The 27,238-nt window shown below is 45.0% G+C and overlaps 2 protein-coding genes across 2 annotated transcripts; one reads left to right on the top strand and one right to left on the bottom strand.

The window, feature by feature from the left end:
- Positions 1-168: 168 nt before the first annotated feature.
- On the bottom strand, positions 169-22,860 carry LOC119137316 (protein unc-13 homolog A-like). Its single transcript, XM_037276551.1, has 43 exons — positions 22,738-22,860; positions 21,965-22,376; positions 19,308-19,337; positions 19,091-19,190; positions 18,706-18,823; positions 18,506-18,629; positions 18,034-18,104; positions 17,914-17,968; positions 17,560-17,589; positions 16,806-17,013; positions 15,165-16,223; positions 14,831-14,933; positions 8,644-8,687; positions 8,201-8,279; positions 8,088-8,093; positions 7,933-8,007; positions 7,641-7,860; positions 7,333-7,560; positions 7,124-7,265; positions 6,884-7,053; positions 6,684-6,799; positions 6,305-6,468; positions 6,064-6,217; positions 5,731-5,799; positions 5,325-5,414; positions 4,996-5,130; positions 4,791-4,918; positions 4,613-4,698; positions 4,400-4,526; positions 4,207-4,303; positions 3,954-4,097; positions 3,802-3,879; positions 2,709-2,786; positions 2,545-2,633; positions 2,310-2,453; positions 2,111-2,234; positions 1,646-1,702; positions 1,504-1,584; positions 1,293-1,440; positions 1,128-1,184; positions 963-1,049; positions 736-892; positions 169-457 (listed from the first exon to the last, which is right to left on the bottom strand). Exons 2-43 carry the CDS (start codon positions 21,984-21,986, stop codon positions 169-171), a joined length of 5,583 nt encoding a protein of 1,860 aa, XP_037132446.1. The 5' UTR covers positions 21,987-22,376; positions 22,738-22,860.
- LOC119137318 (BTB/POZ domain-containing protein 2) lies at positions 22,756-26,849 on the top strand. Its single transcript, XM_037276553.1, has 9 exons — positions 22,756-23,329; positions 23,406-23,525; positions 24,015-24,171; positions 24,333-24,438; positions 24,525-24,722; positions 24,793-24,985; positions 25,082-25,169; positions 25,252-25,398; positions 25,938-26,849. The coding sequence occupies exons 1-9, from the start codon at positions 22,806-22,808 to the stop codon at positions 26,097-26,099; spliced, it is 1,695 nt and encodes a 564-aa protein (XP_037132448.1). The 5' UTR covers positions 22,756-22,805; the 3' UTR covers positions 26,100-26,849.
- The last annotated feature ends 389 nt before the right edge of the window (positions 26,850-27,238 follow it).

The following is a 27,238-nucleotide window of genomic DNA, read 5'->3' as shown; positions in this document are numbered from 1 at the left end:
GTGTGGCTAACCTGAAGCTAAAGGGTCAAAATGTGTCCAAAGGAAACATGAATTTGTAGAAAGATATTCTGCCCTCAATGTTGCAAAAATGTAGGCGAAGGAATTTACAGCGTTTTGCGCGTTTGCAGGCTTGTGTGCTTGTCTACCGCACGTGGCGGGCCTGGCCCCTCAGCTGCGGCCCTCCTCGGCCGAGCGCTGGTCCGACTTGAGCTTGACGAACTCTTTGGCCACGTCGTCGTTGTTGCGCTGAGACAGGATGCGCAGCACCGTCAGGCCCGTCTCGTCCATGTGGACGCGGCGGCCCAGCGGCAGCCAGCAGGTGACGCTGGCTTTGTCGGCGATGTCCTTCACCTGCAGCACGGCCATACCCACCGTGCGGTCCTCACGGGCGAAGCAGTAGTCCTTTACGCACACTTGCAGCTCGTAACTCTCGGGACCCACCTCGGTGCCCAGCGAGCTGAAAAAAAACAAACGCCGCACTGATGACATACTCAAATTTTATGTGCTACAGTCTGCCAAGGTTTATAATTGCAAATAGATGCTGCAAGATGGAGGCAAAGCACTACTTTTATAACAAAGAGCTTGACCCGACTAAATGAGGCTCTTTCTCTTACTTAAAAATAGTTCCTTGGCACCAAGATGCCACAAGATGGCGCCAAAGCAAAATTCTTTCATTGCATAATGTTGCAAAAAAACAGACCCATCCTTATTTTTTGCCATCAAGCAGATACTCACTACTGGAAGCTCTCGTTGAATTTCGGGGACCAGCTGTTATTCTTAGATTTGGTTGCAAACTTCCTTTTCTTGTCACTAAGGTGAGGGCCGATGATGTAGACCTCCACGAAGGGCCGAAAACCCTGCGCCCTCCATTTCAGGTCGTTAGCCGCCACCACTGGAAGGAAAAAGTTCCGTGAATGGAAAGGAACGACTGGCAACATGGAGACGACTTGCAATTTATTGACCTTTGATGCTGATCTTGTGCTCGCCGTTAGGCTGAGGTAGAATGTCCACGTGCATGACCACCTCTCCAACTGCATCCACCCCCGATGCTGCAAATAGAGTCAGCATTTCCACTTAAGACAAATGTGTGGGCAGTTTACAATGCCGACATATAATCGAGGCTGTACGTTTTTCCGGTGGCGTGTCCTCGTTGGCCGTGTAGCGGATCCCTTTGCCTCCGTGGACTGAGAGGACAGAGGCAGACAGATACTTGTTAAAACGGCAACAAATGATGCACGCTGTGTTTTTCCCATCTAGTTGACTAATCGATCACATGACTTCAAATGTCCTACCCTGAGCATGCTGAGAGAGGACAAACTTCCTGATGAGTTTGTCCGTGGCCTGTGTGTACAGAGACAAGGCGTAACGCAGAGACGCAAGGTCTGGACTCTTCTCCAAGAAGGTTTTCTTCAAGCCCACGCCGCCGGCATGGAAGTATTGCTGCGTAATGAAAAGCTTTGTTTTAGCTTTGGAATTGTTAATAAGTTGCACAAGGTGCGGTACCTTAATGGTGTCTAGTGCCAGCTCTATGACCGCACACTGTTTGGGGGTGAGAGCTTTGGCCTCCTCTCGGCCCATGTGCTCCTAGCAGAAGATGAGTGTTAGCAGCGCGCTTCTACTGTTGACTCCATCGTAGCGTTCTTACCTTGAGCTTTGACAGCTGGCCTAATTCCTTAGCAGCATTGAAGATCATCTGTGTGCCCTGGGAAGAAAAGGCAGACAATGTATTAAGGATGTAAACAGGAAACAGCCTTCTAGAACATTCAAACTATGCTTGACCACATAAATGATGTGCTGACTCCAATTTGAGTTTGAATGTGACCAGTGAACTCATTTACGAGGGGTGTGTACACTTCTGCAAACAATTTTTTTTCCAGCTATTCTTACCTTCCTTCTTGAAAATATTCAGTGATATTGTAATAGGTCGTAATGGTGAAAAAAAACGTTTAGCATCACAAATGGTGGCATTTGAACTGGGGTGTGTAGACTTTTGATATCTCGGTGAGGAATTTACTCGATTTGACTTGATTGCCTCAATGTCATATAAAACACATAGTCACGCAGCCGATTGTATTTGACTTCGGCTGTAGAGAGCCGCCGTCTCACATACCGTCTGGTCAGTAAGCGTTGGAAGCACGATGGTTTTCTCCATGGTGTTCATCACCAGTTTCCACAGCTCCTTCAGCACTCTCTTCAAAACCGTCTTCTCGCAGATTTTAGCAAACAGCGACAGGCTGAAACGCAAAAGAACTTCACGTTAGGATCGCGACGTCACGAAAATACTCTTTAGACCGAACCGGCCGACTTACTTGCTGTCCAGAAAGTCCATGATGGGCTGCAGAACATTGTCTGCTTCCTGAACTACGCTGCCATTTGCTGGCACAGTCTGACCTTTGACCTGGGCCAAGATATCCCCCATCTGTCTAACGTTGTCCTCAATTTGAGGCTGGAAACTACAGTGGACAAAGAACGCATTGATATCAAGCAGAGCAACAAAATATTTGCGCAACCGTTGCGAGACAACGTCATCGGCGGCACGCCAACCTGACAGCGAAAATGCGGCTGAGGTCGTCCATGACGCTGTTGAGTTTATTCTGCAGTTCTTTCAGGAAGTCACTTGCCTCTACGTTGAGCTAGAAAAAAATCAATATGATGAATACATATTGGCGGGATCATATTAGAATTAGATGACCGCGGCCGCTACTCACATCTTTGCCTCCCATGGCTTCAAACATTTTCTCCAGCTGAACTCGGAGCTGCTGGATATTGTTGATGATGATACATGGCTGCGGATAAAAAAAAAAAAAAAAAAGAAGAGGGAAAAATCAGCCCAGACACTTTTGAGTTTCACACTTGCTTTTCATCCGCCTGCTGCCAGGACTGAAAGCAGTCCATTCTTGCCCTCTTGAAAAAAAAGTTGTCGAGGCAGGAGAAGCTGGAGTTTTCACTAATTAAATCCTCCTCTGAGGCACTGGTCTCTCTGGGAGTGCTGCCCGCTTTCCTGCGGCTTTTCCAACGATTCAGCTAATTACACAGCCTTAATTCACTTTGAAACGTCGCAAACCGGCCATGTCAATTACACTACAGAGAAGGGGGGAATTTCTGAGTGCCATTCAACATTGCTTCAAATCATTACTGCCATAATCCATAATAAAGCAGAATTTATGATAGCGTGCTGGTATTGGACCTCTGTAGAATTAGGCTTCTCAAAAGCTTTTACATCACCAAAGCAAAACTTCCAAATCTCACTGTCATGACCAAGTTAACTTAAGCGCAGTAGGCCTAAGGGTTCATCCAAAAAATCAGAGTCAGGTTTTAATATTGCAATATGCTGTGACACATTGCTCTTAAATAAAGGAAAATGAAAAAAAAAATAGCTTCCTAAATGATTCAATTAAAATGTAAAAAAGAAACGATTAAAAATGTACTGAAATTTTTTTATATAGACTATAAAGGTATCTGATTTGTGATTGGATGAGTGAGTCGGGGGGCGGGGCCAGTGGAAGAAGCGTTGCTCGCCCGAGTCTGCGGGATGAATGCTGACAGTTGGGAGAAGGGCTAGTTGGATGGTTTATTTGGCAACGTTAACCGTTTATTCTTACAATAAAAAGCTTATTGATCGAGCGCCGCTTGTCTCCATTTCATTATGTAAGCAGACGCTACATTATATTGTCTGTCTGGGAGGGCGTTTGGTGAATTTGCTGATGGCCGATTAGAGGATTTAAGATGAATTGTCGACTAGCGTCAGCGGATGCCTTTTCGCGAGTTGGTTCGAGTCCCGGTGTCTGTCTTGACACTTACCACTTTCTCCTTCTTCACGTGATTTGGAAATTCCTTTGCTATGATGTCAGCGTAAGACAGCAGAACATTGCCAATGGTCTGGGAAAGAGAAACACAATGAGGACGGTGAAGTGGTTAAATATAAGAAATAAAAAGATGGAGGTGAAGGTCACCTTTGCGAATCTCTTCATGTAGTTGCCAACAATCTGAGGGTCGGGACACTCCAGTTTGCGGATGATTTCGAAGCTCTGATTGAGCTGGGAAAACACGTCCACCACAGAGCAGGAGAACAAAGCGTGTTCTGAAGTGACCTGGAACTGCACAACAAGAAGAAAGAGCAAGTCATCAACACGAGGAGGTCCAATCCTCAATTAGCGCAGAGCTTCAAGCCATCTTCTCGTGCTTCGTTGGCAATAAAGTGCTTACGCCGTCTTTTTTGTCCCTCTCCAGCGCACCGTGAAGAAAATCTCGGGATACTTCCTCATTTTCATCCAGCCACATAATGACAAATGGCTCAAACCACCTGCAATGGAAATATTGCACCATCAAAATAAATAAATAAAAAGGTGATTTGTTGCCTCATGCTACTTAAAGTAGGTCCCTGGCTAAAAATACTCACGCTGGATATTCAGGTACATGTTTCTGGAATGTAGGCAGTTCTTTGCAGTACTCGTTGTAAAGCCACTTGACCTTGAAGTGCAAGTTCATATAATCTGCACTTTTACACAGACGATGCTTCTCATGTTCTACAGAGAGGGCAAAAGTACTTCATGAAAAAGAAAAAAAAAAAAAGCAGAATATTTCAATGTCCCTCCCTTCAAGCGGTGCTGACCTTCCATGGCGTATTTCATGTCTTGAGCAAACATATTCCACATGACCTCAGCACTGATCTTGCCCACATTGAGTTCCTGTGGAAACCTAGAAGAGCAAACAAGCTGCTTAGACAAAATCCCTCAATTCATGAAGAAGTTACTTTTGCAGAAGATATTCGATTCCAACACACGACTCACTGATTAAGGCAAGGTGTGTACGAGTTTTTATCCTCCTCTATAATGGACACAATCAACGTGATAAGTTTGGACCAGAAGTCCAAGTTCTTGACACTTGGACCTTGCTCATCTGGAGGAACCGCCTTTGACTGGGGGACAGGAAGAGCCACACCTTCACGTTAATAAACATTTGCATTCTTCACAAACATTGTTCATATTATCTTACAGGATCCGTCTGATATTCCCTGTTGTAGAGGTCGTGGCAATTGTTGAAGATGTACTCGTAGGTGGAATTGAGACAGGCTTTCACGCAATCTTTCACAACCTGGCTCGCTCTGGGAGGACTTTGTAGTTCCTGGACCTAAAAAGAAGAGCTCCGTGAAAATGTATTCCTAAACCAGAATATATTTAGCAACATGTTTGCTTCTCTCACTGATAGTTCATATTTGGCTAGGCTAATGTAAGCTAATTCCCAAGATGGCCCTCGGGCTTCTTGACAGAAGGGCCCGGAAATTTGCACGCATGAAAACGGAACATTCTCCTACATATTGTTACCTTCATCCTGAAGAATGTGATGCTGGTAAGCAGGTCCACAGTAGACTTGAGGTCCTGGAGTCTTTCAGGACTGCTGGCAGGAAAATTATTCTGAAAGTAAACACGCAAGGTTGGACGTAGCATATTCTGGATTTGTAGCGTCAAGAAAACATTTCGAAACACTGCTCACGTGCGATCTCATTACGCTCAAATGTCACAATTCGTGTCACTAGTTCAAGTCAACAAGCGAAATTCTTATCACGACACAAATTGATGACTCCTTAAAAGGTTTTCATGATTACAGCTGATGATGTGTTTATGAATCCATATGATATCTAATTTTTTTTTACGACATACATGAATTTTTTTATGATAAATTTGAGATAAAAGACTCAAGAGTCATAAAAAAGAAGACAGAATTCAGTACCCGGTACATGGAGAGGTCAATCCTTAGGGAGTTATGCAGCTGATCCAGTAACTTGACAAATCTCTCCTTCTAAAAATGCAAATGACAAATGAAAGACACCACAGCTGACAGATCCATTGGTACCGTCACCGCATGAATGTTTCTAGAAGAGGGCTGGGCTCCATTTTATTTGTCTTTAAACTCACCCGGAGGGAGTTTTTATGCTCACTAACCAGATCATCCCAAGAACTGGGAATTCCGGTCGGAAAGAATCGAGCAGATTTTTTTTTTTGTTTTTTGAAAGAGACATCATTTATAAAAAAATAAAATAAAAAGAACGTGTCAGGGACTTACGCCAAAGTTGGATGCGGCAAATCGATCAGAGGCAGAAACATTGTTGGAGGACTGGGTGGTGTGAGCGTAGTAAGCGTTGATGTTAGCGAGCAAGGTGCTCATCACAGCGGGCACTCCAGGACACATGTATTTAGATGACAAGCAGGCAAAATGGCTGTTGATAGGAAAGGGGAAAACATTATAAGTCATGCAAAACATTTTTTTTTTTTAACTCCATCAACAGATGACTAGCAGCACTGACGTCATAGCCTGGTAGATGGACTCCACGCCGTAACGCATGGCAAACTCATCCACGATTTCCTGAGCGGTCTCCTCAAAATACACCTTCCACGCATCGTCCCCTTTGGCATCGGGAATCTTTACCACGCCGCCGTTCTGTTCCTCGGTGGTGTACTGGAAGAGATGCTGCAGAAAAAAAAGACAAAATAAATAGCTTGTTATTGTATAAACATTCCTGGATGGATGGATGGATGGATGGATGGATGGATGGATGGATGGATGGATGGATGGATGGATGGATGGATGGATGGATGGATGGATGGATGGATGGATGGATGGATGGATGGATGGATGGATGGATGGATGGATGGATGGATGGAATTGTAACATTTCTCCCTGACCTCGTGAAGACAGGTGTACTGGACATGATATGGAGCCACGGTCTCCTCTCCTTTAATCTCCACGCTGATGTGCATGCGGATGGCTCCCGACACAGCAGATTTATCCGTCCTCTTGTCTGTCAGATGCAAAAGCAAGATAAAGAGCACATGCGTCATGAGTTGGCTCTTCCATCTCCAACTGAAAAAAAAAATGAACTCACCTAGATTATACCAAACATCCATCTCCCCGCTTAGCGTGCGGACTTCGATGATGGTTTGCCCGAGGAAGTCATCGCTCTCACGTTTGAACCTCTGTTTGACGCGAGACTTGATGTCGTCATCCTCGTCCCACACTCGAACCTTGATGCGGTCCGAAGAGTTGTGGCACTCGCTGGAGGAACCGCAGATATTGTTAGCAAACAAACACAAAAGACATTTCAAAGCGTCTTAATGTTACTCACAAGTGGAAGTTCTCTTCCCAGACTGGGTTGAGGTTGCCATAGATCGTCTTGGTTCTTTTTTTGGTCTTTCCCACCTGGACGGTCACATATGGATCACTGGAACCGGTTTTGTCTTTCGCCTGGAGTCCCTGTGCACAAACCACTGCGGGGACACAAGCAGGTGAGATGTATCCAAGCGAAAATGAAGATGAATGTGCGATGAGTCTCACCGGTGATGCTGATCTTTGCCGACCATTTGGACGTGCCGTCAAGCACGCTCTGCTTGATCTGTTTCATCTGGGTACCATGCGTTGCTTTGTCGAGGCCAAAGACTTCCTGGATTTGCTCAAAAATCTCCGGTTTGTTCCTCTCTCTGATCTTCATGCGGTCCTTTAGGACCATGATGATGTTCTGCGTTCGGTCTTCCGCTCCGTGCTTGGAACTTTTCTCAGCGGCCCCTTTACAGACAGGTGGATGAAGAAAATGGGAGGAAGAGCAAATGCGGCCGGTCCGTTTTTACGCACGAGCGACAGCTTACTCTGCAGACAGTCGGCGTTCAGCAGATCTTGGCACTTGTCGTGACATTTGACGCCACACTCGGAGCAGCGCATGCCTTGCCTGGCGATGCCCCACAGCAAGCCTTCACATTCGTAGCAGTAGGTCGGGGTGGTGGCTGTCCACACTTCGAAATTGTGCGGCGTAGTGGAGGAGATGGGGTAGATGAGAGCTTGCAGGGTTTTCTTATAAACGTGACTTTTCTGCAAATCACACCAGGAGGAATTTAAAGAAAGGCACCGATGTCTAAGAAGCAGCAGACAAAGGTAACCCACCAACTCTTCATTGCCGAGAGTTGTTGAAGCCATTGCCGAGGTAATTCCAGCCTTCCGCGAGTTCTGCACTAGCGACTGAGAAAATATTAACAAAATTGGGTTAATTCAGGAGGGTGTAGAATTTAAAAATCTACATCCGATAGAAGAGTACTTACCATTGCCTGATGCGATGAAGCAGTGGTAGAAAAAAAAAACACATTGAGAAAAAAGTTAGTGTTAAAAAAATATATACTTTTGAAAAGTGTGTGTGTGTGTGTGTGTGTCTTACCAGATCCCTGACAAGAGGAATGGCTTTTCTCTTCCGAAGGTCTGGCATGCTGTCAATACTATAGAGTGCACCTCCCATTCTGCATACAAAAAGGAAGACCCATCATCACCTTTTCCACGAGCCATGCAACGCAAGGGTGGAAACAACCCCGAAGGTCCTTGCAAAAAAAATAAAAAATAAATCTAATCTCCCCCCAGATTTAATGGATTCTTGCTCCACTCTTCCAATTCGTTCAATTCAGCCAAGTATTCCTTTTTTTTCCCCCCTGATTAATAATACAGAGTAAATTGTATCATAAATATTCATCAAAACTGTCGACTCATATATGTTGTGTGCAATTATTCAAGTGGATTTTGAGTTGAACAGTGTCTTTAACACCAAGACACAAATTGTCTTCGTTTTCATATCTGGATTATTTTGCACTGGAAAACATATACACTCACCCTCCTTTACCAAACCATAGCGAGCTGGACGTTTCTCCTCGCGCCTGAAAGAAAAATTAAGAATTTTATTATTTCCTTTTTTTTTTTAATTTAATTTAATTTTATTTATTTATTTATTTTTTAATTTATTTAATTTTATTTTTTTATCTTTATTTGGGGAAAAGACAATTCAGTGTCTCATTAGCTAATCGTAGTGACTTAACATCAATGGACTGTTATTTATATACAATTTAAAAAAAATCCAAATATCGCTTTTCTATGAAAAAAAAGGTGATTTGATAACAGAAAATATGTTGACCTTATTAAGAACTTATTAGCTCTAGCCAGTATTGACTTTGCGTCACCATCAGCTTGAACCTACCTGTCAGCATGCTCCAATCATGGCCAAGAAAAGTGCATGCGAGTGTCGCTATGGCAATGACATGAAACTGCAACAAAAACAAAGTGGGCCGGCACGCACGCACAAAAAAAGGAAAGACAGGAAAGAAAGAAAGAACCAGAGGCCAAGTGTAGGAAAACACAGTGACACACATACATCAACATAAAACACGGAAGCAAGTGATTAATAAACTCAATTTAAAAACAATGAATAGCAACAAAATATGTGAATAATGCAAGTGCAAACCAAATATTTAGCAGCAGCAACATTCTGGTGATACATTGTAACCCTAACCTTGATTTAAAACCCTAGTCGGAAACCCTAACCCTATCTTGAAACCCTAATTAGCAATGGCAAAACTCCTTGGAAACCCTGGTCGGAAACCCTAACCCTAGTTTTGAAAGCCTAGTTAGAAACCCTAATCTTAGAAACCCTAAAAGTAGTTTGAAACCCTCGTTGGAAACCCTAACCTTAGCTTTAAAACCTAGTTTGTAACCCTAAGCTTGGTTTAAAACCCTAGTCGGAAACCCTACCCCTTGTTTGAAACTTTAATTAGCGATGGCAAAACTCCTTGGAAACCCTGGTCGGAAACCCTAACCCTAGTTTTGAAAGCCTAGTTAGAAACCCTGATCTTAGAAACCATAAAAGTAGTTTGAAACCCTCGTTGGAAACCCTAACCCTAGCATTAAAACCAAGTTTGTAACCCTAACCTTTGTTTAAAACCCTGGTCGGAAACCCTAACCCTAGTTTGAAACCCTAAATAGCAATGGCAAAACTCCTTGGAAACCCTCGTCGGAAACCCTAACCCTCGTTTTGAAAGCCTAGTTAGAAACCCTAATCCGAGAAACCCTAAAAGTAGTTTGAAACCCTCGTTGGAAACCCTAACCCTAGCTTTAAAACCTAGTTTGAAACCCTAACCTATGTTTAAAACCCTCGTCGGAAACCCTGAGCCTAGTTTGAAACCCTAATTAGCGATGGCAAAACTCCTTGGAAACCCTAGTCGGAAACCATAACCCTAGTTTTGAAAGCCTAGTTAGAAACCCTAACCCTAACCCTAACTCTAGTTTTGAAAGCCTAGTTAGTAACCCTAACTCTAACCCTAACTGTAACTCTAACTCTAACCCTAACCTAACCCTAAGTCTAACCCTAACCCTAGTTTTGAAAGCCTAGTTAGAAACCCTAACCCCAACCCTAATCCTAACCCTAATTTTGGAAACCCTAGTCGAAAACCCTAACCCTAGTTTTGAAAGCCTAGTTAGAAACTCTAATCTTAGAAACCCTAAAAGTAGTTTGAAAGCCTCGTTGGAAACCTTAAGCCTAGCTTTAAAACCTAGTTTGTAACCCTAACCTTGGTTTAAAACCCTAGTCGGAAACCCTTACCCTAGTTTGAAACCCTAAATAGCAATGGCAAAACTCCTTGGAAACCCTGGTCGGAAACCCTAACCCTCGTTTTGAAAGCCTAGTTAGAAACCCTAATCTTAGAAACCCTAAAAGTAGTTTGAAACCCTCGTTGGAAACCCTAACCCTAGCTTTAAAACCTAGTTTGAAACCCTAACCTATGTTTAAAACCCTTGTCGGAAACCCTGAGCCTAGTTTGAAACCCTAATTAGCGATGGCAAAACTCCTTGGAAACCCTAGTCGGAAACCCTAACCCTAGTTTTGAAAGCCTAGTTAGAAACCCTAACCCTAACGCTAGTTTTGAAAGCCTAGTTAGTAACCCTAACCCTAACTCTAACCTAACCCTAACCCTAACCCTAACCCTAACCCTAACCCTAACCCTAACCCTAGTTTTGAAAACCTAGTTAGAAACCCTAACCCCAACCCTAATCCTAACCCTAATTTTGGAAACCCTAGTCGAAAACCCTAACCCTAGTTTTGAAAGCCTAATCTTAGAAACCCTAAAAGTAGTTTGAAAGCCTCGTTGGAAACCCTAACCTTAGCTTTAAAACCTAGTTTGTAACCCTAAGCTTGGTTTAAAACCCTAGTCGGAAACCCTACCCCTTGTTTGAAACTTTAATTAGCGATGGCAAAACTCCTTGGAAACCCTGGTCGGAAACCCTAACCCTAGTTTTGAAAGCCTAGTTAGAAACCCTGATCTTAGAAACCATAAAAGTAGTTTGAAACCCTCGTTGGAAACCCTAACCCTAGCATTAAAACCAAGTTTGTAACCCTAACCTTTGTTTAAAACCCTGGTCGGAAACCCTAACCCTAGTTTGAAACCCTAAATAGCAATGGCAAAACTCCTTGGAAACCCTCGTCGGAAACCCTAACCCTCGTTTTGAAAGCCTAGTTAGAAACCCTAATCCGAGAAACCCTAAAAGTAGTTTGAAACCCTCGTTGGAAACCCTAACCCTAGCTTTAAAACCTAGTTTGAAACCCTAACCTATGTTTAAAACCCTCGTCGGAAACCCTGAGCCTAGTTTGAAACCCTAATTAGCGATGGCAAAACTCCTTGGAAACCCTAGTCGGAAACCATAACCCTAGTTTTGAAAGCCTAGTTAGAAACCCTAACCCTAACCCTAACTCTAGTTTTGAAAGCCTAGTTAGTAACCCTAACTCTAACCCTAACTGTAACTCTAACTCTAACCCTAACCTAACCCTAAGTCTAACCCTAACCCTAGTTTTGAAAGCCTAGTTAGAAACCCTAACCCCAACCCTAATCCTAACCCTAACCCTAACTTTGGAAACCCTAGTCGAAAACCCTAACCCTAGTTTTGAAAGCCTAGTTAGAAACTCTAATCTTAGAAACCCTAAAAGTAGTTTGAAAGCCTCGTTGGAAACCTTAAGCCTAGCTTTAAAACCTAGTTTGTAACCCTAACCTTGGTTTAAAACCCTAGTCGGAAACCCTTACCCTAGTTTGAAACCCTAAATAGCAATGGCAAAACTCCTTGGAAACCCTGGTCGGAAACCCTAACCCTCGTTTTGAAAGCCTAGTTAGAAACCCTAATCTTAGAAACCCTAAAAGTAGTTTGAAACCCTCGTTGGAAACCCTAACCCTAGCTTTAAAACCTAGTTTGAAACCCTAACCTATGTTTAAAACCCTTGTCGGAAACCCTGAGCCTAGTTTGAAACCCTAATTAGCGATGGCAAAACTCCTTGGAAACCCTAGTCGGAAACCCTAACCCTAGTTTTGAAAGCCTAGTTAGAAACCCTAACCCTAACTCTAGTTTTGAAAGCCTAGTTAGTAACCCTAACCCTAACCCTAACTCTAACCCTAACCTAACCCTAAGTCTAACCCTAACCCTAACCCTAACCCTAACCCTAGTTTTGAAAACCTAGTTAGAAACCCTAACCCCAACCCTAATCCTAACCCTAATTTTGGAAACCCTAGTCGAAAACCCTAACCCTAGTTTTGAAAGCCTAATCTTAGAAACCCTAAAAGTAGTTTGAAAGCCTCGTTGGAAACCCTAACCTTAGCTTTAAAACCTAGTTTGTAACCCTAAGCTTGGTTTAAAACCCTAGTCGGAAACCCTACCCCTTGTTTGAAACTTTAATTAGCGATGGCAAAACTCCTTGGAAACCCTGGTCGGAAACCCTAACCCTAGTTTTGAAAGCCTAGTTAGAAACCCTGATCTTAGAAACCATAAAAGTAGTTTGAAACCCTCGTTGGAAACCCTAACCCTAGCATTAAAACCAAGTTTGTAACCCTAACCTTTGTTTAAAACCCTGGTCGGAAACCCTAACCCTAGTTTGAAACCCAAAATAGCAATGGCAAAACTCCTTGGAAACCCTCGTCGGAAACCCTAACCCTCGTTTTGAAAGCCTAGTTAGAAACCCTAATCCGAGAAACCCTAAAAGTAGTTTGAAACCCTCGTTGGAAACCCTAACCCTAGCTTTAAAACCTAGTTTGAAACCCTAACCTATGTTTAAAACCCTCGTCGGAAACCCTGAGCCTAGTTTGAAACCCTAATTAGCGATGGCAAAACTCCTTGGAAACCCTAGTCGGAAACCATAACCCTAGTTTTGAAAGCCTAGTTAGAAACCCTAACCCTAACCCTAACTCTAGTTTTGAAAGCCTAGTTAGTAACCCTAACCCTAACTCTAACCCTAACTGTAACTCTAACTCTAACCCTAACCTAACCCTAAGTCTAACCCTAACCCTAGTTTTGAAAGCCTAGTTAGAAACCCTAACCCCAACCCTAATCCTAACCCTAACCCTAACTTTGGAAACCCTAGTCGAAAACCCTAACCCTAGTTTTGAAAGCCTAGTTAGAAACTCTAATCTTAGAAACCCTAAAAGTAGTTTGAAAGCCTCGTTGGAAACCTTAAGCCTAGCTTTAAAACCTAGTTTGTAACCCTAACCTTGGTTTAAAACCCTAGTCGGAAACCCTTACCCTAGTTTGAAACCCTAAATAGCAATGGCAAAACTCCTTGGAAACCCTGGTCGGAAACCCTAACCCTCGTTTTGAAAGCCTAGTTAGAAACCCTAATCTTAGAAACCCTAAAAGTAGTTTGAAACCCTCGTTGGAAACCCTAACCCTAGCTTTAAAACCTAGTTTGAAACCCTAACCTATGTTTAAAACCCTTGTCGGAAACCCTGAGCCTAGTTTGAAACCCTAATTAGCGATGGCAAAACTCCTTGGAAACCCTAGTCGGAAACCCTAACCCTAGTTTTGAAAGCCTAGTTAGAAACCCTAACCCTAACTCTAGTTTTGAAAGCCTAGTTAGTAACCCTAACCCTAACCCTAACCCTAACCCTAACTCTAACCCTAACCTAACCCTAAGTCTAACCCTAACCCTAACCCTAACACTAGTTTTGAAAACCTAGTTAGAAACCCTAACCCCAACCCTAATCCTAACCCTAATTTTGGAAACCCTAGTCGAAAACCCTAACCCTAGTTTTGAAAGCCTAATCTTAGAAACCCTAAAAGTAGTTTGAAAGCCTCGTTGGAAACCTTAAGCCTAGCTTTAAAACCTAGTTTGTAACCCTAACCTTGGTTTAAAACCCTAGTCGGAAACCCTAACCCTAGTTTGAAACCCTAATTAGTAGGGGTGTAACGATTCATCGATACACATCGATTAATCGATATAATGCTCTACGATTTGTTGGCATCGATGCTAAACGTAAACATCGATCTATATCGCCCGTTTTTGACCTCGGACATTAGACAGTCGCGTCTAAAATAAAGTCGCTTATTTTGAAATCCAGTTCATTGTTGCTTGCTTCCTCTTTCCGGGAGCAGTGCGCGGCGTGTTGTGTTGTGAGCAGAGCAGGCACGTGAAAGGGGAGCCGACAACTACGCGGCTCCTGGGCTGGTGCTATGGCTAGTGTCCAAGAAGACGAGGAAATTCGCTCCCCTTTGGGCTTCAAGTCATTCGTTTCGAAGCACTTTGTAATTTCCTAAATAAAGAGTTTGCAGTACCTTGTTGATTTTGCGTATGAATTGTTATAAATCAGGATATTGTTCTATATCGATCGCAGAGCACTATATCGTGAATGAATCACAGCAGGCTTTCAGATATCGGCAAATATCGTATCGTGTTTCTTTGTATCGATATGATATCGTATCGTTACAAAACCCGCGATTTACACCCCTAATTGTGACATAAAATTTTGTATTTTAAGAAAGCGGTCAATATTTGATGTCGAAAAGCATGAAACACATGTGGCCTCCAACTGCAAACGCTTTCAAAACAGAACCTCACAACCTCATGTACTGTGTGGGTTTTTTTTTTTTTTTTTTTGCATATAAATAAATAATGCACTTCACATACATATTTCAAAGACTCTCTCGACAGCTTTAAAATCTCTGGAACTTATATTTTTTTAATTGAATAGATGGAGATAAATGGGAGCTGGGCACTTACCTCCCGAAGCTGGTCCAAGACTTTGTTGTAGAGTCTTAGCCAGTTCTCTTTGGCTCGGATTGCGGGATCCACTGGCTCTTTGGGCTCCTCGATAACTGGAAGACTGACAAAGATGTTTTGGATGTGATATGTTGAAATTGTGTTGATTGTCTGTGCTGGTGACAAAGATAGTGAGCTAGACGTGTCTGGAAAAATCACGATATATTTCCTTTTTATTCAATTCGTAATAGGTTTCTGCAAACATGCTGCCATTTTGCAAAACGGCAAAGCCTGAGATGAAAGAAAAACTAAACTGATAAAGGAAGTATATTGTGATGCTTGGTGTCTGTCCTACCTCTCAGGTGGCATCTCTTTTTCCTCAGGGGTTGGCGACTTGTTTGTTTCAAGGTACTCCTGCTCCGTGCTGAGATTCTCCTCTGGGGGCGTAGGAGACACTTTGGCTTCCTCCGCTACCTTTTCCTCCTCTAACCAAAGCTCTTCTTTCATTTGCGGAGCCTCGTCCACAGGGGCGACTGGCTGCGCAGTGGCAGAACCATTGAGGACAGACGCGGGCTGAGTGGAATTTGCAACGTGCTGGGAAGCGGGGCCCGCCGCAGCCGAGGCGGGCTGAGTTGCAGCTAAGGTGGCCGGGTGGGAAGGCGGAAGATTGTTTGCTGCTACTGCAGATTGATGTTGTTCCGATGCGGCGGGGGGTGGCGGTGGATGAGCTTGGGCGGTGGGGACAGAAGACAGGAAAGTGGAGGCTAAGCCCGTGACTGCGGCTGTTAAAGGCTTGGCCATTGAGAAGAAAGAAGCGGCAGACGGAGCGGTTTGTGCCTGCGTTTGGGGCGGGCTCTGTTTCGTCGGTTGAGGACCAAGAGCGGACTGTGCCGTCGGGGCAACGCCAGCGGGCGGGCCCTGGCCGGACGCTTGATTCGCCGGTTGCGGCTGTTTGTCATGTACCGAGGTTTGTTTTTCCAAGGGAGGTCTCGAGCTTGGCACATCGAGAGCTGGCGGGGCGGTGGACGTGGGGGTGGGCGTGAACGGAGGTTCCAAATCCTCACTGAGGTTTCCATCCAAATTGTACACGTCGTCATCGTCATACGTCAAGTCCTCATCTTCATAAAGGCCTTCCTCTTCCACCTCATACAAGCCACCATCTTCTTCCTCGTACAAAGCCGTCTCTTCGCCGCCATCTTTGCTGTAGCCTCCTTCGTCACTGTACGCCGCCTGGGTCTCGTCAGGGTCCCAGTCCGGGGAACCTTTACTGTAGCTCACCGAGGAGTGGCACGAATGGTAGGAGTCGTTCTCGTCGTAAGGATCCCGCTCGCCGTATTCGCCGCCGTAGTCCTCTTCGCTCAGCTGACTGCTGCACCGACTCAACTCTGCGGACGATGCATAGCTTCCAGTGGGACTGAAAGCAAAAAAGAAGAGAGGAGAGGAGTCTGTAAGGAAATAGACCGTGACAGAAGGCTGCGAGAGAGATAGCAAAACAAAAAGAACATCCAGCATACAGACACGCGACAAAGTACAGGAAATGCGTTTGCGCCACGATGAATGGGGCTAATAAAAACGGAATGTGAGGAGAGAGGCCAAAGACAGAAAAAGGGAGGAGTGAACGCCGATGCCAAGTCGCGGAGGAGCAACAAAGAAAATGCGCCAGGGTTGCCCTGTCCAAGACACTCACACAAGCAGCTAATCTTTTGTGCCGTATTGACCACTAGATTGCATTTTGAATAATTCATAAAGAGAGAGGCGGAGGGAGACCTTGCACACTTTCACTCTCAGTCTTTGCAGATGTCAAGAAGATGTGAGAAATGTAACAGCGGCGTAAACAACAAATCACATTTGGTCTGCCCCGGCCCATTGAGGTTCTCACGATGGGCACAGAAATTCATTGACTAATTCCAGTTGAAGAACTCAAATTGACTCAATGACTTCATTTGATGAAGGGCTTCCAAAAATAAACCTTTGTAATGAGCAGGTTCCAACCCACCTGACGGTGCGCTGATGATTGTAGTCAAGGTCGTGACTGTTGGCGGAGTACGAGACGCCTCTGGAGTTTCGGTTCTGGTGGTTGATTGGATACTGGTGGACGGACGCGTTGGGCTGGGATGTGCTGTAGTATGGCGGCGGGATGCTGTTACTGGTTTCGCTGCGGTAGTCGCTGTCTCGGTCGTCCACGGCGCTGTCGGGGTCATCGTCTGGGGTCATCGAGTACGGAGGACACAAATGGAATGAAAATGAAAACTTTGGTAATGTTGTCATTAGCTTCGCAACTAATCTGTTCCTGCTCGCATCAGGGAAGTGATGAGGGACCTTAATATTGGGAACAGTATCTATTCATCATTGCAAATGAGTCTCTTGAAAAAGGCACCAGGTGAACTTCTTTCACCATCTGGGCACGTAAAAACTATTTTAAGACCAGAGGCGCTTTTTTTTTTTTTTTTCCTGGCTCACTTTTCTGTTCCCATTCATGTGGCGCTCTCTCCGAATCTTTTAAGATGTGTATCTTCTTCCTAGGACTGAATAAATGAAGAAGATGCGTTCCAGCAGCAGACATACAAAATATGGCACAATAGCAAAATGCAAGAATGAAAAAGCCACGATTCAGCATATTTGAAGGAAGATGTTTGGGCAGCCTTTTTTTTTTCCTCTACTGTTGTGATTTTGTTTCATTTTTGCTCACTCTCTCTATTGTGTAAAAAAAAAAAAAAAATTGAAATGTGTGTGCGTGTGTGTACACTCACTCTGTTGATCGCCCCATAAACTCCAATTACCTGAAATGAAAGAAAACATTGTGACACGCTGCGTTTATAAATGACAATCTTATCCAAACGTAAGCCCGCATCCTAACATTCTCTGGCAAAGAATAAATGTCGACACTGGAGACTGCCGGCTCAGCAGATTGAGTCGACGGGAGACAAAGTTGGAAGTAGAGCAGCATCCTGCTGGAGCTTGACACCTGATCCCCCGCTATTGATCTCTTACGGTGTGGCCACGCTAACTGTTTGCACTCCACCGCACGACAACCCGCATGATGTTCACCAAAGCAATCCAATCGCATGACCACGGCGAAAAGGTAAAACAATGAATGAACTCACAGCACTGGGTGCTCGGAGCCCGGAGTGGGCGTTCCTGTTCTTCTTGGTATGAGTACTGAAGAAAATGAAAGTTGCCATTAATCATGTTGCCGTGCTCTGGTGTGAAGAATCTGCGCTTACATCTTGTTCCCTCATCGCATTAAGTTGTTCCAGTTTTTTGGCCCAGTACCTGGCCTCATCCTCCGGGATGTCTGAAAGGCAAAATCAAACTCAGGTGAGGCAAGTCTGAAAAAGCTAAAAATAGCATCTCTGATCTGCGTTATATTATTGGCGAGCTAAAACAAGCTCGTTCGTTTGAGCGGACGAAAGGAGCGATGCGATTTCACTCGAAGCCTTAGAACCTATAAATAGGGCGGCTGGCTCGGCAAACGAACGAGTCGGATGTTCAATATCGCCCGGGGGAAGGGGAAACAGTGGGAGAATAACACCTAATCAATGGTAAAAGGAGCACGGTGTGATTGATGGGAGGGAACCAACACACATCCCGCGTGCAAAAATCAAAAGTAGGTCATGTTGAGACATTTTTGTTGTCTTATTTCCCACCCAGTGGAGGTTACTAAAAAAAAAAAAAGGGCAGAGGTGATGCACTAACCAAGGGGCAGCTCAAAGCGTGTGTCCAGCAGCATCAGGTGAAGCGTGGGATCTTTGGTGCCGCAGATCTCGTTATCAGTCATGATGACCTGAGAGTCCAACGTCAGCCACTCACCTGGGCCTTCCTGTGTGTGCAATGGAGAAGATGAGCATCAAAAAATGGGCCCTTTTTTTTATTTTTTTTGGAATGGTGTGGCCAACCTCATTTGACTGTCTGATATTGTGAAGCGGAATCCACACTGTGCCAACCATAGTATCCCAGATTAAGCCTTTGTTCCACACCTCGACAGTTAGACCCAGGTCTAAGCGGTTGATTTCACTGAAAAGAGAGCAAAACACAGAGTTAATTTGAAAACACACCTTTAGTGGAACAAAAATAGAACTGCAGCTAATCGTGGTAGAAGGTGTTCAAGAAGAGGAAGAGGGTGATGAATGAAGGCGATGCTATCACACGCTTGGAGGAAGATAACTTTAATTAAGACCTAAGGCTGGGAGAGTCACTGCCGTGTGTCTCTCTGCTACCCAAACATTACACAACCCCCCCCCCCCCCAAAAAAAAAACAATGCTGGAATCGAAAGCACTCACAACATGAAGTCCTGCTCCCAGCTGGGCAGGTTGCCCCGGACGGCGATGGTTGTGCTCTTCACATTTTGTACTTTAAGAGTGACGTAGGTGTTGAACTTCTCTGTCAGGAAAAAAATAAAATAAAAATCGTTGAATTGTTGTTATTTTATGACATCCATTGTCCTGCCATATTGTACGGCGGCAAAGCTCTCCGCATGCCGTCCACCTGATGACTTACCTTGGGGTCCATCCAGCTTGGCTTTCTTCACTGTGGAACCACACAGAGGGACAGATTTACAAACAAGAACACCATCTGCTTTCATTTGCAACAAAACAGAACATCTTTTCATTTTATAGTGACAGTCCTCACTGCAGCAGCGTTTGACGAAGAGTAGGGATACATTTTTAATGGTGTTTTCTGCCGCACTCTTGTTCAATACAATCTCCACGTCACTCTCACGCAAACCAGTATCACCTTCTTCCCCAAAGTGGTCTGCCACATCATGACCCGTCACCATAGTAACCAGCAAATAAATTGACTCAGCAAGGCCCTTTATGTGTTGAGTGCAATTCTTGTTACGTTTGTTTTTGAGTTTCTGTGAAAGTTCATGCAGTCGCACTTTAAATTTAACGCTAACTTTTTTTTTTTTTACTGATTTGGTAATAAGAAAAACGACTTGGGCAATTCTTAATTGTTTTCTCAAAATGGGTTGCGTTTGACTTTGAAAGTTTTACTGCATTGGGTATCAAAAGAGACGCATCAACGCATGGAGAGGAGGATCAATATGAAGCCAAATTGGATTTTGGTCCGTGAAAGGCTGAAGCTTAATTATGGCTGGCGATCATAAATCTCGATGACAGGTTGGGTTGTCACAAGGAGTGTCCGCACACATAGGCAACTGATCATTTTACTGGAAGCAGGTGATGGATAGCTAGCCTAGATTCATAAAATTGGCGTTGTCATCGAACCTTCAGGCTTCTACTAGAGAGCAACCGTCATCAAAGGCACTTGAAATGGTGCCAAGTGTGCGTTAAGTCCCACTTGGAACAAATTTAAATGCGACTGGTTATTCCAAACACAGCCACATCCCAGTTATGAGGGTGTGCACAATTATGCAAACACATCATTTCTCTTGAATTTTTTTTTTTTTATCAGTTGAGTTGTATATGTTATGGCCGATGCTTTTGAAATTATATTGCTGTTATTTATTCATTATTATTATAATTATTATTATTTAAAGAACATTATTGGCATTTGTGTAGTCTTTGCGTATACTATCCACTGCATTTCCCCATCTGATTTGCATGCAAAGCCATTTTATATGCTGGGCTTTCATTCTTTAAATACCTGACACAGCAAACATTTGACATGTGAGAATTGAGCGGCATCCCATGCATGTCAACAGACTCAACAGCAAGCGCACTATGAACTCTTGAGGAATGTAAACGAGGGAGTCGCTGATTTGGGATCAGCCGGAAATGACAACGCAATCGTGTCAAAATATGTTGAAGTGGGGCACAGGATTTGATGTATTGGCACTTTCTCAAATGAAATTGAGCGTGCGCGAGGATAGGAATACATTTTGGAAGGTGAAAAAACGAGTCAAATCCATCTGCGTGGCGGATTGACACTGTGAAGAAACGTGGCCTCTTGAAGAAGCGCAAGTACTGTGGAGGCCAGAAATAGCTCCAGTAGTCAGGTGTATGAATGATGTAAAAGGAACAAGAGCGAGGCACTCTGCCAAGTCTCGTAGTCTCCGGCCCTGACAGCAGCCGCAGCCGGCCTTTATGAATGGGGAACTCGGAGGGCTTTAACGACACCCCGCCACTGACTCAGTGCAGGGACAGTCAGTGGGCGGGCCTGGTAGGATGAGATGAGGTGGGCTGGCATCAACAATGACGCAGAAGAGGTGACTTTCAAGCACCTTAACCTATCCTTGCCTCCCTACTTGCCCACCATTACATATATGACAAGGGCCACGAGCTCTGACACACGATGGCGATTACTCACATTTAGAGCGGGGAGACCTGTAGGTGGGCCGACAGTGAATATGAAACTTGATTTTTGCCTTAACTACTCTGTTGAATGTTCTTTGACCAAATTCAATTAAAAGTAGTTTTAGTTCAAGCATGCATTGAGCAAATTTTCAATGAAAGAATGATAACCTGGGAATAAACTAAGTGGATTATTTTCCCAGCGCCCCCCCATGAAAAGGGCGGCGGGGGGCGGGGTCATCTGACTTCAGCAATCTACGTACTTCCCTTTCAATGTGCAATTGTAGTAGTCTTACTCATCACAGAGGTACGAGCATCAGCATCAGGTGTTTTTTTTTTCTTTTCGGGAAGCAGGGTGGGAGGAGATGACGCATCGCTTGAGGGGGGGAAACGGTGAGAAATGACGCGCACCTCCCTCCACCAAGCGAGTATTCCCTCACGACTACAGCCAAGCGGGGGGAAGAAGGGAGGCGGCAGCGCAACAACGCGGCAACGGCAGGGGCTTTTCCACATCTTGCTCATCTGTCTGCCCACGCGCGTGGATGAGTGGAGGACACGCACGCACGCACGCACTCGCACACTGAAGAAAACAATTAACAGTAACGTTATTACCTCAAGCAGGAAAAGACAGTTCAATGCAAAGCTGTCTATACCTTTAGGTACATTGATGGTCACGATCTGTTTAGTCTCTCACGTTGCCCCCCTCCACACACACACACCAATGCGCTCCCGTGAGTAAGGAAAACGTGCGAGTTAAGTGAACGTGTTCTGTGGTTATTTGAAGAGATGTTGCAAGACTAAGAGTTTACAATCAGCGGGGCAGCCGTCTGACAGCTTGGTGCAGTACTAAATAAAAACGAGCAAATGATAGGCCAAATAAGATGTTAATTTTAATCTTACCTCCCACGCATAGTAGGGACATTTCTGTCGCGTGGCGTGAGGGTTCCCGGCTGTCCTCCGCTGAGCCGCCGCTTCCTGGCTGATTCGTGATTTGCAGTCTCGCTCCCTCCGTCGGATGAGTCAAGGCCAATTTTGTGCAAGAAAAAGGAGGTGTTCTCTCAAAAGGGCTCGTCGCTCGCTACGCGCGGCTGTCGTCTGCTGCGCGGCTCAGGGCTACTACCCTGTGTCCACTTTGGTTGCTCCCCTGCATTGCTCCTCCCGCCCGCACAGCCATCTTGTTTCAGCAGGACAGCTCCCCTCACCGCTGTGACGTCACTGGGATGAGGAGTAGGAAGAGAGGTGATGGGAGGACGCCATCAGCACGATGGACAACGTGACGGGACTGCAATCGCGCTTCCACAAAGGGACTCCACTGTGGGGTACATTTAGTCAAAAGTCAAGAAACAGTGACGGGCCTTTATTTAGGGCTTGCCTCTTAATATCATCGCAAAAAAGTAGCCAGCAGAAGAAGTTTTAATTAATTCATTTGTACGTTTGACTCAAGCATAAAGGGTTAATGTACGGGTGTCTGAAAATTAAGGAGAAAAAAAGTATTTATAAATATAATAAAATGGAGAAAAAACACACAGGCTTGTGAATAGGTTTGATCAAATCCCCAACCCACGCGCTAGAGGGCGCTAAAGGCAGACATGTACTTGACGTGCCCGGTCTGCCAGAAACGTAGAAGAGAAAGAAGACCAACGGTAGGGAGTGCTGTCGGCGCTGTTACTCACTTTTTGACGTCGATAGCACAAGAATCTTGGCCGAAGAAGCGTGTTGTTTACGCCTATGCTTCATCAAGATGGCTGCTGGTGATAACAGTGGCAGACCTCCGTGTCTCAACTTCGCCGGCCCGGGTCCCCTGGGAAACAGCCAACCTAGCAACAACGTTTTTTCAATGCCGGCATCCAACGGCGGAGCGTTAGGTTCAGCCGGCGGGCCGCAGGGAGCTACTCGACGGTCTAACCCGCAGCTGGGGCCTGGCGGTTTAGATGGCAACGGCGTTCTGACCTCTGGAGCTCCTCCAACACCTCAGGGTGCTCTTCAGCAGCCGACCGCGGCGAGTGCGGCAGCCACCGGAGGCATGGCCACCCCGGCGTCCAACATGATAACTGTCCCGGCGTCGAACGCCACCCCAGCGGCGGCGCCCACCGCCGCTCCGGCTGCCGCGTCTGTGTTGGTGTACCGGGAGCCGGTGTACAACTGGCAGGCGACAAAGAGCACCGTGAAGGAGAGGCTCGCGTTTCTGTTCAACAACGAAGTGCTCAGTGACGTTCACTTCTTGGTGGGCAAAGGAATGGGGGTTCAGAGGATACCTGCACACAGGTAGGAGGATTTGACTGCACAAAGCTTCGGTGGTGCTACTTTAATCGGATTGGCTGCTTGTGCCTCGCACTGATAGGTTTGTTTTGGCTGTTGGAAGCGCCGTGTTCGATGCGATGTTCAACGGCGGAATGGCGACGACATCAACGGAAATCGAGCTTCCTGACGTGGAACCAGCCGCCTTTCTGGCGCTGTTGAAGTAAGCACGAACAAAAGTGTGCATGTTCTTATTTGCATTTGCCACCGGGGCTGCAGCACTTGGAATAGTATTACGTACTCCTGGGACTGCTCACTGCGTTGTTCCTTTGTACCGCAGCCATCCTATCCTGTCAGATCCGTAATCTGTCAAGGTAGCCGTGTGTTCATTTGGGGGCTTTGTTTGTTAAGGTCTTTTTGTATACTTACAAAGACAAGTCACATTGTCATGTGGCTTGCCATGTATTTGGTACCTGGGACTTTAGTGGACCAGCCAACATAGGTAATTCACTTCTTAATAGCACCACTATCATGCCATAATCATGAACCACCATCAATACTGTTCAGAAATGTAATCTAATGGTGCACAATTGTGCCATGTACATTATAATCTAGAGCAATTTTGAATGATGGAACAGCATTAATTCTGAAGGCCTTGGGCCAATTAGAGTGAAGGGCAATAAAAAAAATGATCCACTTTGACCCTGTGCAGGTTTCTGTACTCTGATGAAGTTCAGATTGGGCCAGAGACCGTGATGACAACTCTATATACCGCTAAAAAATACGCCGTCCCAGCTCTGGAGGCACATTGTGTGGAGTTCCTCAAGAAGAACCTGAGAGCTGACAATGCTTTCATGCTGCTCACACAGGTCAGACAAACTTTGTATGGGACAAATTTTCAAGAATCATTTTTTTTTTTTCTTCCGTTCTGATGGCTGACTCCAAAGTGCATCACAGTACTCGATCCGAGATGTGACCAAGGCATGGATTACTGTGCATATGTGCTAGTGAGCGTATACTCTTGTTTCAGGCACGTTTGTTTGATGAGCCTCAGCTTGCCAGCCTCTGCCTAGAAAACATTGATAAGAACACAGGAGATGCGCTCGCCGCCGAAGGCTTTACAGACGTTGACCTTGGTATCGTTTTCCTACTCGCCCTCAATTTTAACATCCGTTGCTTGCATCTGATGATGATTTACCTCGCTCTATCGATCCCCTTTTAGATACGCTGGTTGCCGTGCTGGAGAGAGACACCTTAGGCGTGCGGGAGGTGCGTTTGTTTGGCGCCGCGGTGCGTTGGGCCGAGGCGGAGGCCCACCGGCAGCAGTTGCAGCCCACCCCAGAGAACAAGCGCAAAGTGCTGGGCAAGGCCCTCACACTCATCCGCTTCCCTCTCATGACCATTGAAGAGTTTGCAGCAGGTGAACCGAAACGACGCATAACTTCCCTTAATTATTACAGTCACCATTGACGCGTTTTGTTTTTCCTCAGGCCCGGCCCAGTCCAGCATACTGACTGATAGAGAGGTGGTGAGTCTCTTCCTCCACTTCACAGTGAACCCTAAACCGCGTGTAGACTTCATCGATCGGCCTCGCTGCTGCCTCCGCGGGAAGGAGTGCAGCATCACACGGTTTGGACCGGTGGCGAGTCGCTGGGGCTACAGTGGGACAAGCGACCGCATACGGTAAACCACCGGGCTGCTGAAATAAGAGAATTTCAACTACTTTTGTCTAAATGATGGTACCTTGCCACTCTTAAACTAATCACATGATGCTTTTAGGTTCTCGGTAAACCGAAGAATATTTGTGGTTGGCTTCGGCCTGTACGGCTCCATACACGGACCGACAGACTACCAAGTCAGCATTCAGGTATGATCCCGAGGCTTTGTCATTGTTGCCCGTGTTGTTTCTGGATTCCAGTAACGTCTGTGTTTCTCTTCTCCTCGTGTAGATTATTCACACGGACAGTAACACCATGCTGGGCCAGAATGAAACAGGCTTCAGCTGCGACGGCTCGGCCAACACTTTCCGAGTCATGTTTAAAGAACCGGTGGAGATACTGCCCAACGTTAACTACACTGCCTGTGCTACACTCAAGGTCTATATTCATGTTCTTATTTCTTTAGGATCATAAACGTTTCAATTACAGACCATCGTATTTACAAATGTATTAATTTGCATGCCATGCCCATATTAAAAGTTTGTTGTACAGTAGACTCGCCAGATATCGGGTTGAGAATTTCAATTAAGTCTCAGCTAGCCTCATTAAACATGTCACGGGAGATATGATATCAATCTCATTATCTGGAGCGTCAGACACGGAACAACAGCCTGCCTCATTGGAGTAAAGAATTTCAGTTATCGAAGTCATGCCGCCACCAGTCACCGTCACAGTAAACACTTGCCCAAGAATCATTATTATTAGATTATTATTATTTGGACGGCCGCATGTGGAACAACGGGCCCGTGTTCTGGTACGCATGGATGAATGGAATGGAATTGTCTTTCAGTGTTTACATGAAGCTGATGAGGAAAAAAATACTTTGCCTGTCATTGCAGTGACTTTATGTTCAAAAATGAAATCAACTCCATGGCGTGTTCTGTCAGTGGTTACTCACTCTTCCGTCTTTCCTACAGGGTCCAGACTCTCATTACGGGACTAAAGGAATGCGAAAGATAACACACGAGTCATCGACAACGGGCACCAAGACCTGCTTCACCTTCTGCTACGCGGCGGGTAACAATAATGGCACGTCAGTAGAGGACGGACAGATTCCCGAAGTCATCTTCTACACATAGTCAACTCTCATGCGAGTCCGTCAAACGTGACAGCTCAGAAGCGGTGGCCGAGTGTCGGGTGGCTGTGTGGGGGGTTCTACATCTCGGGGCTCATCTGTCTTAATACTGTCCCATCCCACGACTGTTGGCCACATTGAGAGACAAATAGCCATGAGGTCACAATATTGTGTGTAGTAAAATGTCTCTTTTTGAAAAATACACAGTCCTGTGACTCCACAGCGGAAAAAAAAAAAAAAAAAGGATCTGCTGAATTTATTAGCAGCTTTTCTATCTCAGCTGCACGTTGCCAACCAAGCTTGACACTGAATGTTATCCAAGTTATTCAGACCAGCATTTCGTGACTACAAATCAGTTTTCATCCATCTGCGGATTTTAAAGGCTTTACTCAATCCAAACTTGTTAACCGTTCCATTGGATGAGCGACTTATGAGTTAAAACGGTTTGATTTTGTATCTATGCTTGGTATTTGCCTATATCCAAAAGACCTTGCACTTTCTTGGCCTTTGCAGAATTGGTCGTTCGACTGATGTACATTAACGCTTCAAATTTCTTTTTTTTCTTTTTTAACTTTGTTGTAAATATGTGGGCCCGGGTTGTTATTGACATTAAATTGTTGCACAAACCCCGAGACCCACAAACCTGCCCTCCGTAATGTTAATTAAAGATATTGATTCGTTACTGATTGATCATAATAGAGAAGTAAACGCATGTTACATCGTTGTCGGCTTCAGAAAACACGTTAAGAAACAATAGATGTCATTAAAGCAAACAGCCCTTGTGTTGAATCAAAAATAAGAAACTAGTTCCAATGTTTTTCTGTATTTAATTTATATTACTGTAATATAGATTTAATTTAATTTCCCCCCCCTTGACATTTTGAACGTTATCTATTAGGGGTGTAACGATTCATCGATACACATCGATTAATCGATATAATGCTCTACGATTTGTTGGCATCGATGCTAAACGTAAACATCGATCTATATCGCCCATTTTTGACCTCGGACATTAGACGCGACTTTATTTTGAAATCCAGTTCATTGTTGCTTGCTTCCTCTTTCCGGGAGCAGTACGCGGCGTGTTGTGTTGTGAGCAGAGCAGGCACGTGAAAGGGGAGCCGACAACTACGCGGCTCCTGG

This window comes from Syngnathus acus, chromosome 17, assembly GCF_901709675.1.
Source record: "Syngnathus acus chromosome 17, fSynAcu1.2, whole genome shotgun sequence".
Lineage (NCBI taxonomy): Eukaryota > Metazoa > Chordata > Actinopteri > Syngnathiformes > Syngnathidae > Syngnathus > Syngnathus acus.
The sequence above is the reverse complement of the archived record's forward strand: the minus strand, read 5'-3'. Positions and strand labels throughout refer to the sequence as shown.